Source organism: Syngnathus typhle, linkage group LG8 (assembly GCF_033458585.1).
Source record: "Syngnathus typhle isolate RoL2023-S1 ecotype Sweden linkage group LG8, RoL_Styp_1.0, whole genome shotgun sequence".
NCBI lineage: Eukaryota > Metazoa > Chordata > Actinopteri > Syngnathiformes > Syngnathidae > Syngnathus > Syngnathus typhle.
In genome coordinates, this window is record NC_083745.1 from 2141605 (window position 1) to 2161980 (window position 20376).

General features: G+C 46.8%; 1 protein-coding gene and 1 long non-coding RNA gene across 2 annotated transcripts in view; one reads left to right on the forward strand and one right to left on the reverse strand.

The window, feature by feature from the left end:
- The window catches only part of LOC133158535 (uncharacterized), a 191405-nt gene extending 184847 nt beyond the window's left edge, over positions 1-6558 (reverse strand). Inside the window, exons 1-3 of the long non-coding RNA XR_009715230.1 lie at positions 6391-6558; positions 5061-5107; positions 1878-1938 (exon numbers count right to left, since the gene is read on the reverse strand). This is a non-coding gene — a long non-coding RNA (uncharacterized LOC133158535). The remainder of the gene's footprint in view (positions 1-1877; positions 1939-5060; positions 5108-6390) is intronic.
- The window catches only part of cdh11 (cadherin 11, type 2, OB-cadherin (osteoblast)), a 48065-nt gene extending 29757 nt beyond the window's left edge, over positions 1-18308 (forward strand). The window contains exons 3-16 of the mRNA XM_061285781.1: positions 4191-4463; positions 4690-4829; positions 5376-5670; positions 6486-6605; positions 8287-8454; positions 9479-9666; positions 13230-13343; positions 13409-13548; positions 13617-13753; positions 14593-14714; positions 14888-15005; positions 15433-15684; positions 15843-15994; positions 16061-18308. Coding sequence (XP_061141765.1) covers positions 4337-4463; positions 4690-4829; positions 5376-5670; positions 6486-6605; positions 8287-8454; positions 9479-9666; positions 13230-13343; positions 13409-13548; positions 13617-13753; positions 14593-14714; positions 14888-15005; positions 15433-15684; positions 15843-15994; positions 16061-16423 — 2436 coding nt within the window. The 5' untranslated portion in view covers positions 4191-4336 and the 3' untranslated portion in view covers positions 16424-18308. The remainder of the gene's footprint in view (positions 1-4190; positions 4464-4689; positions 4830-5375; positions 5671-6485; positions 6606-8286; positions 8455-9478; positions 9667-13229; positions 13344-13408; positions 13549-13616; positions 13754-14592; positions 14715-14887; positions 15006-15432; positions 15685-15842; positions 15995-16060) is intronic.
- The last annotated feature ends 2068 nt before the right edge of the window (positions 18309-20376 follow it).

Consider the following 20376-nt stretch of genomic DNA (forward strand, 5'->3'; position numbering starts at 1 on the left):
GTAAATGACAATAGACCAGGCGAAAGATAAAAGATTGCGAGCGAGCGGCTCAATGACGCGGAACGTGCATCAAAGCGTGGGCGACTCCGCAAACATGAATCAAATGGCCTAGCAAAGCGGATTGTTGTGCGACCATATGACATTTACATTCATCACGCTAATGTAGTACTACAGTCGTCATGTGTGACTGTGCCTGCAAACGCTGGCGGCTTGTGGGCGCTAATTAGCACTTGAGCTGCACAAATGGCTCAGTGCTGATCAGACACGCACGCTCACACACAATGTAACACACACATACAGTCATGGACACCTGTACTGTACATATGCTTAGACACAAACACAACTTGGTGTTTCAGTGGTGCTATTAGGTCATTAATACTAATTTACATGACTGCTGAGAACACTTAGAAGCTTCTTCTTTGAATCGCAAGACACACAACTGGTCATCCAATTGAAAAGCTTTCGCACTAAATTGTGTACCAAATTTCAAGCTTTTACTCGACTTCCATGCAAATGAGTCACCCTGGGTGAACTCTTGTGTGGGTGTGCGTGAGTAACAAATAAGCGTCTCCAAGAACACCGAAAATGAAAACATCAAGAGTGCAGTCCTGGAGAACCCACATGTATAAGAACGAGAATCCATGAGATTGCGAGAAACCAAAAGAAAAATAGAAGTCACACTGGAAAGGACAAATAATGAAAGGATGATGTCCTTCATGTATTCAAATGGTAAACGTGACAGGAAATAAAACCTTTGTGAAATCTTGTTTGTGAAAGTTTTCCTGCTCTCTGCTTGGCCACACCCCTCACCATCACTCCTATTTTTTTCACATCGTGTCCGATCAAGCTAAGTAAAAGTTCCGGAGGTACAAAATCGAAATAAATTCGACAGCTTTGTGCATCTGGAGCCTTACAGACAAACTCGAGAGAGTTTGCTTTGGAGAGAGACTTTTTTTCCCTCTACAGTAACAGAAAATCTCATTCTAACCCTCACATGACCTCGTTTTGTTTTTGTTTGTATTTCATCCGTGGGATAAACACGGGAGAAAATAGAGCTCACATCTGGTGAGGAGGTTTGAGTCCGAGTTCGCGGGCGGATCGGGAAATGGTAACAACAAAAATTTGCATTTCAGTGGTCTTTTCAAAAACTTTCAGGACTGGTGCTAGATACTCAATGTTAACAAGGGAAAATGATCAATATTAACCTAATTTAAACTAATTACACGATGTGTATTTAAAACAACAACTCACTTTGGACAAATCTGCTTAGCTTAATGCTAGCAAATAATGTAAAAAGCCAGAGACTGGCTAATGAAACTAGCTTGTCCCTTTTACGCATTAAACAATAGTTATTTCAACACAAATGGTGGATCAGCACATGGAGACAATGTAATCCTTGTGTACGCAGCCCACTGACCTGAAAAAAGCCAGTTGGCATAAAAGTACTTTTATATCATTTAACCTTACAGGGAAGTATTTTAAAATACGTATTTATTAAACCGGCTTGCCGTGACATCGTAAATCTGGTACGTGGGGGCTGAGGCACACTTTGGGCAACCCCCCGCACTTGACCCTGAAATGTACTCGTGTCGCTTAAACAGTGGCGTGTGAATTTCCAGCTTTGTTCGGACACATGTGGTGTCGGTTAGCGAGGTCGCAACCCCCCCCCCCCCCGGCCCCCCCCTCAAAACAGCGTGGAGTCTAATGTTAGCCAATGAATCACAAACGTCTCAGCCAACCCGTGACTCTTGCCACCCGAGGGACACGCGCGTATATAAATATATACAGACACACACACTTTGTCTATTGTTCTAATGCGACTCTTGAGTCATGTGTTGAGACACAGGAAGTAGGAGGGTGAAAGAGGGCTTACTCACCCGAGGGAGTCGTTATCTCATTTGCTGCACAGCCAGCTCTTTCTTGCACCTCTGGCCAAGTCTGAGGAGGAAATAAATACATCAAAATGGTAAATTAAACGAATATGCCTTTGTGCGCACCCCCCTGGGCGGAATCTGAGCGGTGCCACAAAATTTCGTTTTATAGCACCTCATCAAATTTTGCCGTCATGTTAGGCCCACATGCCGTGCAAACTTAGATTTGCAATTGAAAGTTGTTCACCTGCCTAGTAGATACGCTTCAAAAATGTTATGAGCAGGACACAAAATGGCAGCTTCCAATTACAATGGCATATTTCTTTTTGTGGGTCTTTTCATATGCACCAAATTTCACAATAAAACCAACCTTTTCCAAAATGTGTGACAAGATGTTCCTGTCATGTTTTTTGTCCTCAGAGAAATTAATTCAACGGTGGTGTTATCAAGTTTTTGGAGGGTCACACTGTTGCACTTCTTTATGAGATATCATGTTTCTCTATCAGAGCGGCACATTGCTTCTGAATAACAGATGAGGGGCAGCCAAGCAAAATAAGAACACCGCTGCAATGTTTGGTCCATTTCAATATTTGGATCTGGTTGACGCCGACACACTGATGATCCTTTGACAGCCGACTGAGATTCTGCACAGTTTGCAACCATTAAAATAAGTTGGTGGGATTCTTGGAGTTTTATTAACAGTTTGGGCTTCAAGAAATTACTCAGAGAAGTGTTTGGCGTAGAAATTTGCTTCTTCTCTTTCATTAGCCTTCATACAATTAATTGGCTTTTCTAGTCGGTGCACAATAAGCTTGAAATGTCATTAATAGAACATTCTTCCTTTCAAGGTTATCCCCCCCCCCCCTTCCCCAAAAACATACCTCGCCAACAAGTCCCATCCATCAAGTGTCAGGCATAATTAGCCAGTCCTGAGCCCAGGTAGGATTAATTGGTGCTACCTGCTTGGCTGATCATGTGTTCAAGCAGGGGGCCAATGAAATGACCCCAGAAGGCCTTATAGAGAGGAAGTGTTTGGCTGGTCATGTGATCAAGTGGGCAGCCAATGAAATGACCCCAATGGAGAGAAAGTTTCTTTGGCAATGATTGACTCAATAAACGATGCTTTAAAACGATTCGAGATTGAATTGAATTGAATTGAATATTTATTTATTGATCCCCAGGGGTGGGGAAATTCAGGCCCCAGCAGTATTCATACCACAGAGTGGGTATACAAAAGACGCACAAATGGCATGAGCGCAACTCAACAGGCTCTCATAAGGCTGCCACACAACGGCGCCACAAAGAAAGCCAGAAAGTGCTCAAGATAAAAGCCATCAAAGCAAAACAAAGATAAAAGACAAAGGAAAAAAAGTAACTGTGGCCAACCAGCACCCCTCAATACAATAGAACACCCCAAAACACACTAAATAGCCTCCACGGGGTCCATAGACAGGTGTAGGGGCAGTCCAGTTCAACGGCGCCCAATGGACCGTGGTCGTGAATCGGTGAAAAACATCACAAAGCAGGCAAACGTGTGAGCAGCGTCCTGGGCACCCAGTCGGGTGCACGTGCAGATGGTCACCACGGGGCTAGCATGGCGAAAGTCGTTGGTTCCGACGAGCACGAGGGAGCGGACTCCCCACAGGGGTTGCGGCTGCAAGGCCAAGGCGAGGGACCCGGTCATCACTGCCCGGATAAGCAGGAAGCCGCCGTACAGTTACGCCGGTCTCGACCGATGATCCCGGTCCCAGGAAGAAAAAAAAAATAATACAAAATATCCGATCCGAAGAGATACCGAGGTGCGGTAGAAGGCAGCAGCATCGCCGAATGGACAAAAAGACAGAAAGAAAAAGGAGAAAAGAAAGAAATAAAGAGGAAAAGAGAGAACACTGCTGGGAGGCAGCCACTTACGGCGCCATACCGAAAGAAAAAAAAAAAAAAAAAAAGAAAAAAAAAATTGACAGTAGCATCAAATTAAAAATGATTCATTAAGTTTGTTGATTTATTTCAATAAAAAGAACCATCAGTGGGGGTGAGGAGGCCAACTTTAATGTTGTAGCATTTTCTTCACTGTCATATTGTGATGATTGATGTTTGATGAATAAAAGCATGTAAACAGAAGCAGACATGCTGTTTCACACCATTTTCACAAGTGGACTCATCCCTGTCCAAATGAATTCAAGCTAATTAATTAATTTCCAGATAGCCTTGATTGGCTAATTAAAGGCGAGTCCCATAACAAGGCTGCTGAATAGCAGACAGGAAATCTTTCTTTACACTGAGCATCATCGGAATTTCCAACATTTTGTTTGCTTCCAGGCTCGGCGGATCGGAGGAGAAAACGACGCCGACAACTGTCCCGCGTGAAATCAAACTCCCAACATTCCCTTCGCCAAACAGGAAGTCACCTCAGTGGGGGCTGAGCTCCACTGAGAGGAACAAAAGAGAGAGAGAGGTCGGCTTCCATGACGATGATGACGCTGAGGGTGTTCCTGGCGTTAGCGGGACTCTGCGCCCTTTGTAGCCTAGCGACGGCGAGTCGGAGAGGCCACGACTCCTTCGGTCATCGCCCCCACAGACATAGACACGCAGGTGCGACATGTTGGCGTTAAATTGATACATTTGTTGCTGAAGCGGGAGGGGAGGGGGGTACTTTCCCATTGTTTTGTCATTAAAACACTACATTTGCCACCCACACACATTTTCTCACTCTGATGTCCAACTGGGATTTCCATTGACGTGTTTTCTTGCAACCCACACATATCTGGGCGCTAATCCCGATTGGAAAGAAAACATTTGTGGCAATGTGTGTGTGCAGGTCACACGTCGATGCACAGACACCGGCCCAGGGTGGGCAAGGAGGGTCAGGTGCTGCACAGGTCCAAAAGAGGTTGGGTCTGGAATCAGTTCTTTGTCATTGAGGAGTACACGGGACCAGATCCAGTTCTGGTGGGAAGGGTGAGTTGAGCCGCTGACAACATGCCAATGAGGGGAAGTGGGGTGGCGGGCCAAATCCATTCTCGTCATTGATTTCAACTTTTTTCAACTGCGACAAATTCCGGCCATTTATATTGTGCTGATTTATATGGCAATGATTTTGTCGGACGGATATTTCTGCATTTTGCGATATATAATATGTTTTGTAACTTGGATCACTGGTGAGTATTGGATTTTTACTGAGGTACTTACTGCCATGTCCGAATCTGCTGCTTCAGTGATTGGATCATATAAGTTGCCTGAAAGAAAAGAAACAAACTGGGGTTAGAAGAAAAAAATGAATAAATAATGAAGTTAAGTGCATGGGGGTGGTGATTGGTGGCATCGCGTCTTAACAACCGAATCAATCAAAACAAGTGGGGAGCGTCATATTTCACGCTCCAGAGCTTGTAAAAGAACAAGAACTTAATAGAACTGAGAACATGTCACCGCTCATTTCCAATCTACATACACAAAAGTCTGTCTTAGTGTCTTCCATTCAAAGGGTGATATGATTTTCTCCCGCAGCTCCACTCCGACGTGGACTCGGGCATCGGCAACATCAAGTACATCCTGTCGGGCGAGGGCGCGGGAACCATCTTTGTCATCGACGACAAGACGGGCAACATCCATGCCACCAAGACGCTGGACCGCGAGGAGCAGGCTCAGTACACGCTGACGGCGCAGGCGGTGGACCGAGATACCAACAAGCCTCTGGAGCCGCCCTCGGAGTTCATCGTCAAGGTGCAGGACATCAACGACAACCCGCCGGAGTTCCTGCACGGGCCCTATTACGCCAGGGTGCCCGAAATGTCCAACGTCGGTGAGTAAAACAAACACTTCCTCAAAGGTCAACGTCCAAAGGCTAGCAAGTGAGTGGCGGACGTTAATGAAGTATTTGCCGAAGCTCATCACGCTCGTTCTTTCTCGGGAAGGATCGATTGTCACGGTAACCCGAGCACAGGAAGCCAGGCTACACAACCGCGCCATTAGCCTGTACATTAAAAGGAATCAAGCGGCTGCGGCTCTCCAGACTAAGAGCTTCCGATATTGATAGACTCTCGGGTCCGGATTGGTTGTGGTCACGGGGACTCTTAACGCCGCTGAAATTGCGGCTGGCCGTTCCAGAGAAAGGACGTTTGAGCGATTTCGTTTCAAGATGGTCGGCCCGCTTGAAACTTGAACACTCGAGTCAGGCGTGAGCAATGATTTTCAATGATGGTTCAAGAAGGGGTTTGAGCCAGGGTTAGCTAAATTAAAAGCCTAAGCTAACCCTGAGGTTTCAAAAGTAGGGCTTTAAACTAGAGTGAAGGGTTCCAAATATGGTTTCAATTCAGGCTTTCAAACTAAATGTAGGCCTTCACATGAGGCTTTCAAGCCTCCAGGTTTCTCTTGCCACGTCCTATCTGCTTGGAATCCAAATTCTTTCATTCCTCAGTGAGGTTTGAACACCGCAGCGTAGCGTGGCACTAACACAGCAGCGTGCAGACTAACAAAGACGGCCGAGCGGTCCCGCTCGCTGCGCGTCGGTCGACGTGCTCACCATGCAAACGTTGCCAAGCGCTGCTCGTTTCCTGGCTGTGCAGAACTACTCCTTTGTTTTGGTGAACAAAGTCAAACTGGGTTTTTGATTGGCAGGTACGTCGGTGATGCAGGTAACGGCCACCGACGCCGATGACCCCACGTACGGAAACAGCGCCCGCTTGGTGTACAGCATCCTGCAGGGACAACCGTACTTCTCAGTGGAGCCTCAAACAGGTGAGAAGGTTGCAGAGTTTGAATTTTCAAATTGCTCCAATTTTTTTGCAAAAGTAAGGTAAATTATGTAATGACTCCAAAGTGGTGAGAAAAAAAATAGAGCACGGTTTGGTGGTCACGGAGTCCTGGCCGTGACATTTGGACAGCACAAAGTGACAACGGGATGGATGTGCGGGGGTCACGCAGAGTGGAGATGACAGTGCTTCACATAGAGAAACATAAAGTCGGTGGGAGATGGGGGGGGAGGGACGAGAGGCGGTTGCCGTGGCGGCGGGTTTTCGAAGGTGGATTTGCGCAGAGTAAATCGGAGCTAATCAGAACGGTGTCGGCCATTTGACTGGCGCGCATCCAAAGCTCACATTTCTAATTGGTTTGGAGATTATCAGCTTTGCGTGCTGTCACACATGCACACACGCACAGAAACACACACACAGCTGGCCCGACGTGACCATAAAAACTTCAACACACATCAGCAGATTATCAGTGTTTGAAATATAGAAAAATAATCTCACACTTAATTTCTGGAGGTCACGTCAACCATTGCTATGAGATCACTGGTTCCCCGGGTAAGACGTGAAGAATCAAACATGCGATCACTTCCTCACCGCTCGAACGAGGCATCAAGTGGATTGGCACTCTGTAGAATAATCCTGCTTTTTTCCCCCCATTCGTCATCCTAGAACGAAGCAATGAATAAAACTGAATTAGTCGAGCTTCGTTTTTCACGGCGACTCGTCAAACGTTGGCACCATGCTTCGCCCACACATGGTGGTGAAAAGCTTGGCACTTTAGCGGGAACCATCTGTCTAGTACACCTGGTTGGAATGTGCTAACTATTGAACTGCCTTGGAAAAGTCTGTTCAGTTACAACAGGAGCCGAGTAACCGTTTTAACGCTTCGTTTACGGAGGAGCCATCGTCCAAATTTGTCAACTTGTCCCGGACATATCCCATGGTCCAAAGTCAAAAACATTCCGGTTGAGTATTGCCCATCTGTCTAGTACACCGATTTCAAATTTGGTAGCAGTTGTGTCTCGGGAAGGAGTCTGTTGAGGTATGACAGAAGCTGAAGTCTTATTTGTTGCCATGCTCCACCCACACACCATGAATAAAAATAATTAGGTAGGCAATTTAGCATCGTTCATCTGTGCAGTATACCTGGTTGAAATGGATAAATTCACTGAGAGGCTTCGTAGCAAACTTTGTTGCCACGCTTCGCCCACGTACCGATAAAAACTCCGTAGCTTGGCAATTTAACACGCTCCATCTGTCTGCCAAACCTGATTCAAATTTCTGAATTGATTCTCTTGGACGAGTCTATTCTGGTTCAACAAATGCAGAGGTATTGAAGCTTGAGGGCGAGTCCAAATTTGTCACTATGAATCCTGCCGAGAAGCACTGGCGGACCTAGAGGGGCGTGCCACAGTGCCCTGCTTGGACCCCCCCTGGTGCCAGGCTAGCTAATTGACTTTTGGATATTTTCAGATTTTTTTTCAGGATTTCTTTCACCTGTCCCTTGTAGGTAACATGTGTATCATTATTGGCATTTTCTGGATATTTTTTGGGGTGTAAAAAAACAAACAAAAGAAACCGGAGATATTTTCCATTGCCTCCCGTGTCAACCGCTATCACAGATTTGATTGTAAAAGTTGACCTCTCAAAGCGCATGTCCACACCTGCAGGCATCATTCGCACGGCGCTGCCCAACATGGACCGCGAGGCCCGGCAGGACTATGATGTGGTGATCCAAGCCAAGGACATGGGCGGCCACATGGGCGGCCTGTCCGGGACCACCGAAGTCAAAATCACACTCACCGACGTCAACGACAACCCACCCAAGTTTCCGCAGAGTGAGTGCTCGTCATTTTTTTACTTTGAGTCAAGGATATCTCATGAATACACATGTCACCAAATTCGCTTCTGTGCGCGACATGAAAAGCAGCCGTAAAAACCGCCACGCAGTTACGGCGTACACTTATATCACCAGTCGGAGCATCTGGAAAGTACGAGCAGGAGCACCTGTGAAAAGAATATTCCAGATGGCGCCAATGAGGACGCTGATTACATATTTAACACTTTGAGAGAGGCAGTGGAGCTAAAAAATGAAAATCCCCTCTCCCCCCCCCCGACAATCGTCAAGGATTTTTCTGCCTCTTTCTTTTGTTCAATAAAAATATTATCCACTTTCCGGTTTCTCTTCCCGTCACCGTCATTATTTCTCTTTTAGAACAAGCATTGAGACTTGACATATACAATTCAGCGACACTGGCGATAACAAAAGCCCAAGCAAAAAGCTCTGAAAAAGAAGAATTTCTTTTGCTCTTGATCCGTCACGTCGTTGTTGGCACGTATCAATTACTCGACAAACTCCTTTTGTGAGCTGCCACCGCAGCTCGTCGAGCTTGTCGCCCTGGAAAATGAAACGAAACGCACCGCCATCCGGCCATACAAGATACATCCTGACCTGAAAAGATGATTGCCGTGCTTGGGAAATAGTAAAGTTAGCACCTTATCCCGCTAGTAATGTCACACTACGAGAGTGTTGATCTTCCGTATGAATAAAACCCAAATGGATGTTTTGCTGGTGGAGGTAAACATGAGAGAAATAGGACGAAGGAGGGAGGAGAGGTAAGAACCCATGCCGAGATTTGGAAGTGGAACGAGGGCAACGGAGAGGCAAGGGGAATACAAATGAGCGAGTATTGGCCCTGCAGGAGAGGGCGGAGCCTGAGACAAAGAGCATCCATCTCCCCATCATCTACCCATCGATTCAACTATCTACCGGCCCCATCGATCCACCCGTCGCGTTTTCTAGGCTCGTCTTATTTAACAAGCCACGATCCGATCGGACTCTGGTGTCACCCCTCCCTGCAGGCGTGTACTCCATGGCCGTACCGGAGGACAAAGTCGAGGGTGAGGAGGTGGGCCGTGTCAAGGCCAAGGACCCCGACATGGGTGACAACGGGATGGTCAACTACCGACTGACGGACGGAGACGGTCTGGGGATGTTTGAGCTCAGCACCGACTCGGAGACCAGGGAGGCCATCATCAAGCTCAAAAAGGTAATTATACTTCCATTAAAAAGAATGTTTTGGACAGAAGAAGTTTGGAGGTCAGAATGTTCTCAACTCAGACTTGAGCCCAGTAACTGCACTTCCTGTCTGCGAAGAACACAAAGCCGTCCGTCCAGCTGGACAGCCAGCTCACTCTTCTTCAGTATGTGGGAAAATCTCTGTCCATAACCCGACTCGATCGATACAAATCTCCTTTTGTCTCGATACAGCAGCTCTGAGACTCCGGCGGCTTAAGTTTTTTTCTTTTCCGTTGCTATCAGGAAATGAGAGCATGAATATAAAAAAAAAAGAAATCAAATGAACTCGTTTGAGTGGGTCGGGGTGGTGTGGTTAACCTCGAGTTCAAGCGTCATCCAAAAAAGTGCGTTGGAGGCGGGCAGCTGTGCGAGCGACTCTTGACCACATCCAATGCCGAGAAGACACATGAGAGATGACTTGTTGGCCATTGAAAAAAAAAAAAGATGAGGGCACTGGACGTTCCCGTGTGGTTACCAGGGAGGAGCCCCACATGTCAGCCTTTTGTCCTGCTTGGAGCTCATATTTTCCATTTTCAAATAAGAAAAGAAAAAAAAAAATGCCACATGGAATCTATCAGCTGCGAATGAAGCTGGAAAAAGCGTTTGACACATTTTACAGAAAGAAGACTGAGACAAAGATTGTGGAATATAATAGTGGCATCCAGAGTTTTATTCGAGAGGAAATTGTGGCGATCAAGCAGAATGCTTAAAATTGTGAAACTGCAAAAAAATGGATGGAGTTGAAGGACTGAGGAGTGCAAATGATGACATAACCCATATTGCACAAAATGTGCCAATTATCTGCCAATCCAATCTAGCCAAGTCTACTATGACTAGCAATACATAGAGCGCCACGAAATATGCATAGGTTCAAAGAAACGATTATAAATACGTATCAATATTCAATTTCACATCACGTAAATAATCCTTAAATCAGAATTGTTTTGTCAGATTTTCTGTACGGGGCAATTGGAGGAAAATGTTTTGGCGCCTCCGATCCATTTAGCTTCAGTGTGTACTTAAGCGTGTGCATGTGTGTTGGATGATGACACGAAGCAATCACCCGAAAAATCCTTCATTCCAATTCACTACGACTCTTGTAATAACGGCATCAGAGCCCGAGGCTGATTTGAAGTGTGTGTGCGTGCGTGCGTGGTTATGCGTGTGTGTGCGAGTTGCACACGTCATGAGACCCACTTGGACTCGATCTGATTACAGTGTCCTGATTCTGATGCGCCGCTTCGTGATTATTGAGTCCTGATGCCTCTCAGGGGAAATCATCACCTGTTGGCCACTAGAGGCAGCACAAACACACACACACACACACACCTGAACACTTTGAAACCTGCGTCGGGAGAAGCCTTCACTAATCTCTATTCTCCCACTCACACATTCACGCACACCGGCATGAGCTTTAATCAACTATTCTCTTTCAACTGTGTCCTGACGAAAGCACTTTGTGGAATATTAAGAAGCGTGTGTGTGTGTGTGTGTGTGTGTGTGCATACGCGTGTGTGTGTTTGTGGGTGTGTCACTGTGAATATTGTCATGAATGAAAGTGAGCGAGCGATCCAGAGTGTGACCAAAGCGATGGAAAAAAAAAAAATAAAGAAGTGGGACACCTCGGTGACATTGGCTTCCCGCTGAGTTTGTCGCTGACACGTTTAAGTTCTGTCGGGTAGGGATCTGGGTCTGTGTTAAACCTCACCCAAAGACAGTTTGACACTTTGTCGTCACATGGCAAGTTTTTCGATTCGCTAGTGTGGCAGCTATACAGTCAACCACTTTATATTATTGCATCATTTTATATCATTTTATAAAAAGAGGTTGTTGCAATTTGCTGTCAAACTAAACGGAGAGAAAATGGTATGTTTAAAACAACTAAATAACTTTTGGTCATCTAGCTTAACGCTAACAGATAATGAGAAACACCACAGGCAGGCTAACAAATAGCACCTATGTGACCGTGTTCTTTAAGGAGGAGATATTTGATGACAAATGGTGGCGCAACACACGTAGATGGGTAATTGACAAAACTTGGAGGCATATATTTTTTATCCCGTGTGAAGAATGACTATCGCCACGGGTTCAGTTTTACATTTCAACATCAGACCACCGTGACTAAACGCTTAAACTCTTCCGCGTTGTTAACCTTTTACGAGTCAACAAGTTCACTTGAGTTTGACGCATCTGCGTCGGGGACGACGGGCAGCTCGTCGAGACGGAACAGATGTTTTGCGCCGTTCTGTACTGCCGCTAATTAAATCTGTGATCACTTAACTGCTGTCATCACGCCGCTCGTAAAAACACCCGGTTAATGCGGCGAGCCGCATTTGGCTACAGGTGGTCGACTGTCCGTGTCCGACGATTGGCTGAAAGGTGAGCCGCTCGCGATACATTGAAAGATAGCATCTTAGAAAGGGAAGCTAGGTCTCCAGTGCTTCTTTGGGGGGGCGCTGAGATGGCATGATTAGGCTATGAGTAAACTAGCGTAATTTTCGGACTATAAGTCGCGTTTTTTATCATAGTTTGGGTGGGGAGGCGACTTATACTCAGGACCGACTTATATACATATATGTTTTTTTTTCAGTTTTTTGGGCATTTTATGGCTGGTGCGACTTATACTCTGCTGCGACTTATAGTCCGAACATTACGGTATTCCGAACGCAGCCGAGCATTTTAATCTACGTTAACACCAGCTCATACATGCACAGCAGACTTACGGGCCTGCCTCCTCCCGTCGGGATTCCATTAAGCGACGCTCCGGACTGCCGATGAGGAGATCAAGCTCTCACCCGGGACGTCTGCCATGTTAAAGCTCCCGCAGCTGCTGGAAAAAGTGTGTCGAGGGAGGAGAAAGCGTGTTATTATCCCGCTTTCTCGGGAGAAAGGTTGATGCGGCGAAGAGTGTTATTTACTGTCATTACATAGACAACAGAGATGCGGATAGGCCGAAACTGGTACTCTTGGCACCGCACGAGAGCGTATTATGGTTTTCGTACAATGGCTGACTATGCAGAACTTGAAACTTGCTTGCCCTGGAGGAGGTTTAAAGCAGTGGTGCTCAAACTGAGGTTTCTTAGTATTGGTATAAAAAGAAGCGTTTCGATGTATATAAAGCAATTAAATTTCCTGTCCTCTTTCAGACAATCCTCCCAAGCACAGCACAGTTCACCGTTCAGTGTTCTTGTGTGTCAGTGCCTTCCCACGAATACAAATAATTGAATCATGGCTCTGTTCAATATGGGACAATTGAATCTCTGGCCGATGACAGTCATTTGAACACTGGAGTAGAACATTACTCCACCACCTAATCAATTGCGTTCTCTCGATGGTTGTGGTGGTATTATAGAAGTATGGTACATATATTTTGGGGTTCCCCACGTACGCTTGTCAGTCACTGCGAGACTGCAGCAGCTGCATTCGTGTAGCAACAGCTCCCCCTAGCAGCAGATGAGGACAGCGCACTGGCCGGTCCAACGTGTGGAATGCTGACACTAAACTGATGAGGGTTCTTTTGTGTGTCGTCCTCAGCGAGTGGATTTTGAGACCAAGCGGTCGTACACGCTGAAGGTAGAGGGATACAACGTGCATGTGGATCCCCAATACCTGGCCTGGGGGCCTTATAAGGATGAGGCCACGATAAAGGTACGTTTTTGAGAACTGTTTCAAGAAGCACCTGATTAATATTAGTGTTGCGATGACTTTTGCAGATTTCAGTGGAGGATGCAGACGAGCCACCCGTATTTGTGGCACCCTCGTATACCTTTGAGGTGGAGGAAAACGCCCCCCCTGGTACTCAGGTGGGACGCGTCCACGCCAAGGACACGGACATTGCCAACAACCCAGTCAGGTATGACGACATGACAGTTTGATCTGAGGCCGGTTTGGGACTACAGGTTCATGAACGCCTCTTTGCAGGTACATGATTCCGCGTTACACGGACGTGGAGCAGTTCTTCAGCGTCAACTCGGAGGATGGCATGATCACTACCACCAGACCGTTGGATCGAGAGACTCAGGCTTGGCACAACATCTCTGTGTCGGCCACTGAGATCGGTGAGTCATGCATGGTTGGGGTTATGGAGTTCCTCCAGTGTGCAGCACAGAAATGAAGAATCATATCAAACTCTCAAAAGGGCACAGGGTGAAGTCATGCGTCGAAACATCCATGCCGCGTAGCTATGACTTCAATAAAAATGGCCGATGCAGCAAGAAAAGACCAAAGACAGAAATCCAAGTTGACCAGTCGGCTCCCTCGTGTTTCGCCCCTCGCCACAAGGGGCCCCACCCTGGCATTCCGCGGCCAGCAGCTCCGGCTCTCCAAGTGCCGTGCGGTTTCCCCGCGGCGCTGTCGACGCCAGACGGCCAGATGGAAACCGGCTCGTGGCCCGCAGAGTCAGGCTACGCTAACCACTAACGGGGGCCCTGGGAAGCTAAGTAGAAGCCTGCTAATGACGGGGTGCTGGAAAATTCAAATGAGAGGGTCCAGTCGCAACAGAAACTGAGCTGCAGTTTCCGTTCCTGAAAAAACAAATGTGCTCCGTCCTATTTATGTCATAGACAGGGCAATGGTGCTAAAGGAAGTCTACGCTTTTTTGAATGGACGTTTTTAAGAATGGAGGACGCGTGCAGGGAAAGTAAAAACAACAACAAAGAGTAGCAAAAGAAAGAAGGGATGAAGTAGGATGGAAGGGAAGAAAACTGAGTGGAAGGAAGGAAGGAAGGAAACAAGGATGCATCCTTTATGAAGCTTTTTGATTACGCAACCGCTCAGAATGCTTGTGTGAGACGCGTGGGAGGAAGCAGCAAGCATGATGACGGCACTCTCACAAGCCGGGATACTCAAAATACATCCCCGGAGCTTGATTGACAGAATATTTTTTACGTGTATGCAGGTGGCCACCACCAGGACACCAAAGTGCGCGTGAACATCAAAGTGAAAGACAGGAACGACAACGCTCCAGAGTTTGCCACCAACAACGAAGTGCTCATGTGTGAAAGCGTTGCACCGGGAAAGGTAAGGATGGAGATCATCATGAAAACCACTTGAAGATCTAATTGGAAAGGCTTCAAAGGCTCACTTCAAACCTGAACTGCAACAAAAACCCTTCAGTGAAACTCTCCATTCGCAATTCCAATTTGACACCCTAATTCGAAACGGTATGTTTGTCTTTGTGTCGTCCATCGCAGGTCATCGAAACAGTCAGTGCAGTAGACAAAGACGAGATGGCTCATCGTCAACATTTCACCTTCCGCCTGGCGCCAGAGGTGGCCCACAACCACAACTTCTCCCTTAAAGACAACAGAGGTGAACCACCTTAGCATCACCGCTAACTTTCTGCTGCACACAAGACACACACACAAGTGTGGCTCCATATCCTGGGGGCCGCATTAATTAGATTGCGGTCTCGATCCATCTGTCCGTACGTCTTCGGGGGGGCGTCGTGATTGAATTAAGCTACGAGAGAATCTTCAAGTAACAGCCAGAGCGGACGAGTGGACACAGAGAAGGAATCCGTGGTGATAATGAAATAGAAGCAAAGACACGAGACAGACGTGTTGGCAGCTTAGCACGTAGCAACAGACGACGCTCACATCTGAGCTAATGAAGCGTTGCCCTTTTGGATTCAAGCTGCTCATCTCGTGTCATTTTCAAGTATTTCTTTCCTAATCCTGGCTTGAAACCCAAAAAAGTACTCTGCTGACCATCCAGTATCTATCCTCCGTCCACACAGACAGCACGGCCAGCATCTACGTGCTGCGTAAAGGATTCAGCCGTCTGACGCAGGACGTCTACTTCCTGCCGGTGGAGATCAACGACAACGGCGTTCCGGCCATGAGCAGCACCAGCACGCTGACGGTGCGCGTGTGCTCCTGCGACAGCAAGGACACCATCTTGTCCTGCAACGTGGAGCCCTACGTGCTGCCCGCCGGCCTGAGCACAGGCGCGCTCATCGCCATCCTCGCCTGTATCGTCATCCTCCTGGGTAAGCTGGAAAACATTCTGGTGATTTACGTCTGGACGGAGAACCGCCCGCCCACCAACCGCAATTAGATATCCTCGGATGACAATTGGGTCGTAATTAAACTGCCGGAGGTTCGGTTACAATCTGCTGGAGCAACAGTTTGATTGTGTGCCCCGCAGTCATCGTGGTGTTGTTTGTGGCACTGCGGCGGCAAAAGAAAGAACCTCTGATCGTCTTTGAGGAGGAAGACATCCGAGAGAACATCATCACCTACGACGACGAGGGCGGCGGTGAGGAGGACACGGAGGCCTTTGACATCGCCACGCTGCAGGTAACCCGAATTTGAATCCCGATGCTGATTCCCGATTCGAAACCCTAACATCGAGTCTGGTTTCAGAATCCAGACGGCGCCAACGGCTTCCACCCTAGGAAGGACATGAAACCGGAGCTCCAGTTCCCCCTGCGTCCCGGCGGCCACCCGGCAGCCAACAGCGTGGACGTGGACGACTTCATCAAGACGCGCGTAGCCGAGGCCGACGGCGATCCCACCGCGCCGCCCTACGACTCCATCCAGATCTACGGCTACGAGGGTCGCGGCTCCCTGGCCGGCTCGCTCAGCTCTCTGGAATCGGTGACCACAGAATCTGACCTGGATTATGACTATCTGCACAGCTGGGGTCCACGCTTCAAGAAGCTGGCCGATTTGTACGGCGCCAAAAACTGCTCGGTTGACGACGCCGATGACGACGATGACTGTTAACGCTGGACCTCCTCCAGAATAACAACAAATTCCGATGATTCCATGAGGATTTTTGCGCCGACGCCTTCCCAACTTTCTCCCATTTCCTCCCGAGTAACAAATGCCGAGAGCTCCCGACTTTACCGCTTACGGACCGGAGCGGAATCGGGCGGGGAAAAAAAATGTATCACTTCACCAGTGTGTGTTTGGAATTTACTTAGTGCAACAAAAAAAAACAAAAAAAAACTGTTTAGCTGAAATTAGAGGTTGTGTACACTTTTGTGGACTGGATTCACAAACGTCCTCGAGGTTTTACCCCCTTGACGGGGTCCTTCAGATCGCCGTCCGAGCCGGACCGACGGGCCCGCCGTTTGTTGTTGCTGTGCGATACTGCTAAGGACTCTCTGGGTTGTTGATACTGTCTTGGCAGTACGGTGGCCTTAAAATAAATCAACAACAACTCCGGAGGCCAACACACACGATACGAGACCAACGACGTAAGACGCTTCAGTAGCTGAGAAAACCAGGACTGAATCCCTGTGGTGAAAAACAAACAAGAAAAAAAACAAAGACGGACCGGATTGGACGTACAAAACGGTGGATGACAATTTGTTTTGATCCCTCGATTTGTGTCCTATCAATCATTCCCACTTAGGGTTGCAAAAGGCTGAAATATTTCCAGTGAATTTCCATCTGAAGTTAAACTGGGGGAATTTTGAAAAATATTCCAAACCGGAAATTTTTCACAGGAATTTCTTTTGAATTGAAGGTAATCCAATCCAAAGGTAATTCAAGCATTAATGTAAAGATTTGTTTTACCACAAGTAGACCACCTCAAATGATCTCCTTGCCCACCTGCAACTATCTTAACTCATTCACTCTGCCATTGCCGTCAACATCGATTTGAACTGAATGAGTTAAGAGGCAACTTCTTCCATCTTGTAAATTCCTGGGTTAGGGTCATTTCTTTCAATAATTCCCATTCGTCCCCATGGAAAGTTTCCAATTTGAAAAAAATTCCCACAATTTTGCAACCCTACTTCCGCTGATGATGGTGATCAATCATAAACGAGTAAAAAAAAAAAACAACCTGTGAGATCTTAAATACCGCCTTAACGGACACTCGCCGTGCATTCTATCCATCCGTTGTTGTGTTTTGTTCATTTGATTATTTCCGAGTCAAAAAACGCAAGCTAGCTAGCCTCCGTGTTTGCAAGAGAATGTGCAAAACGAGTGGAGCGTTACACTCGTTGGAAACAAACAGGATGTGACGTGTTTTCTGAAAGGCCGGGCGACATCTGTTGCATCAACATGTGTTGCAATCATTTCAGGAAACACATAAGCCCCCCCGAGAAGCCAGGACGTCATTTTTTTTTTTTTAAGTGGTTCAATTTCATTTTTTAATTATTATATTATTATTATAATTATTATCACTTTGTTTTTTATCAGTATTCTCATTATTATTGTTATTTGGATTGTTGTTACTTTTGGCGACACGTTTAACTCTTTGGCCCAAATGTTAAGCGTTGGCTTGTTTTGCTTCCTTTGCCTTTTTTGGTTTTGCTTCTTTTCCGTCATTTGGCGTTTCATCGCGGTTCCTCCCCGCTCGAGGAATCCGGCGAAGCGACCTGTTTGTCGCTCAAGAGAAAAACGCCTGGTTTTTATTCTTCAGTCGAGTTTTATGGTACCGATTTGTACAATTTTAAAAGTTCTTATTTTTTAGTATACATGCAGATATTCCAGTATTATGACAAAAAACATGTTAAGATAAAAAAAAAAATTAAAAATAAAATGAGTCAGCATCACACTTATATTTTCTGAACATTGTACCGTTGCTTTACTATGTGCTTCAATCTACGAAGCGAAAAAAAACAAAAACTTTGAAATAAATGCTCTTTTTATAAAATGATAACAAGTGTTTTCGCCACTTTCAGATTGCACATTTAACGATGTGCGATGGACATGAATCGATGTTTTGGAGTCTGAACCAATTAAAACGCAGGATAAGATCACCTGAAGGAAGCATCTTCCATTATCGCTTTTATAATTACACTGTGTATCGGATGAAGGGTTGGAGCCATCCCGGGCCTACTGAAGCTTGATTGCTTTTTAAATCATCAAGTGGCACTTGAGCAAACAGGGAAATATATGTGTATGTGGGGGGGGTGCATTGAATGGATGTCCTTGGGTGGTCCGACATTGAGTTAATTAAACATCTCTGGTCTACGGCGTGTCGGCAAGTGTGCCAGCGAGAGCGCACTTGAGTGGTAGGCCTCTTATTTTTGTTGATCAAATTTATCCGGCGTCCTTGAACGCAACACCGGGTTAATGGAGAAATGTGCTAAGCGATGAGGCCATTGAGTTCATTAGTCAAACGTGCTCACTTCGAATCATAAACTCCAGCCAGCCATCCAGCCATCCAGCCAGCCATCCAGCCATCCAGCCATCCAGCCATCCAGCCATCCAGCCATCCAGCCATCCATCCATCCATCCATCCATCCATCCATCCATCCATCCATCCATCCATCCATCGGATTTTTGTCTCTATTGTGTTCAATACCAATTTGCAATTGCTAAACAGTTAAACCACAAAAGAAAAATCATACAAACTGTGCACAAGGTCACAAAGTGTGTCTGTGTGTTTACGTGCATTTGTGCGCGCAGAGGACAGTGTCGGTCGGCCCGGGTGAGAGTGAAGGTTATGTAAAAGCAATCAGAGGCCTGTTTAATCTTTCAGAAAGAGACAGTGCTCATTTGCATAATCATCATCTCCCTTTCGGTAGCAGTGCAAGAGACTGACGCTCAAGCGTGTGGGAACGCACACGTGCGCGCGTGGAATCCTCCTCGTCGTCGGAATTATCGCGGGGCCGCATTGAAATGCAAGGTCCAAGTCCTGGGTGAGAGAAAACTCCTCAAGTATGGAGATCACAGCGCGGCTAGCCGGGTCTCAATTTGCTTCCGCGCAAGACAAGCAAGCAGGCAGCCCGAGCCAAATCCGTGTCAAGACTTTGAAGGAGGAAAAGACGACGAGGGCGAGACCAATGTGTTTAAACAGGATGCAATTAAACGCTGGGCCTCCTCTGAGGGTGGCCGCTGTCCCGCCGATGACTTTGGACTTTGCACTTTGACAAGCCTGAACGGAACAAGACGATTCGGATAAAAGAAACGGCGGCGGCGGCGAAATGCATTCGGGACAAACACTGCCGACCGCTTTAACGACAAAGTATTGAATTTGTTTTGCAGGCATGTTTGTGTAAAACCGCCACAATATCCGTCGTTTTACCGACTGTCGTCTTCTGCAATGTTTGCCGCACGTCTGAGGGGAATATGGTGATGATCTGGATTCCCCTCCTCCTTTCATTTAGCATCAACTGAACCCGTTGACACTTAATGCGTTTTTAATGAACTGATCTTTCATTGCGAATCTACAGCTAATTTGCCCTATTATCAATCCTCTGTGGCGCGGGTGTGCGTGTTGCATTTCCGTACGCGTGTTTGGAAGTTGTGCAGATGGCTCGGTCACGCCGTTGTGGTCGCGCCCGCGCTATGGCTAGCAGCAAAGCACAAGTCGTGATGCAAACGGTGTGTGAGAGTGTCTCCATAATTGATAAGACGCCGTCGTTCCACCACGCTCGTGTCGGCTTCAAGGTAAAGAAATAGTGTCATGTGGCCACTCTTTGATCTGCCTTAGCGAAAGGCCGCCACTTAAGTGACATGTGGATCTTGTCAGAGGTTTCCTCAACTTTTGAGGACAAAAACGATATACCGTAATTTTCGGACTATAAGTCGCACCGGAGTACAAGTCGCACCAGCCATAAAATGCCCCAAAAAGTGAAAAAAAAGACATATATGTATATAAGTCGCTCCTGAGTATAAGTCGCCCCCCCCACCCAAACTATGAAAAAGAAACGCGACTTATAGTCCGAAAATTACGGTATATTCACTGATAGCTCGACTACTCGACTGAAGAATAA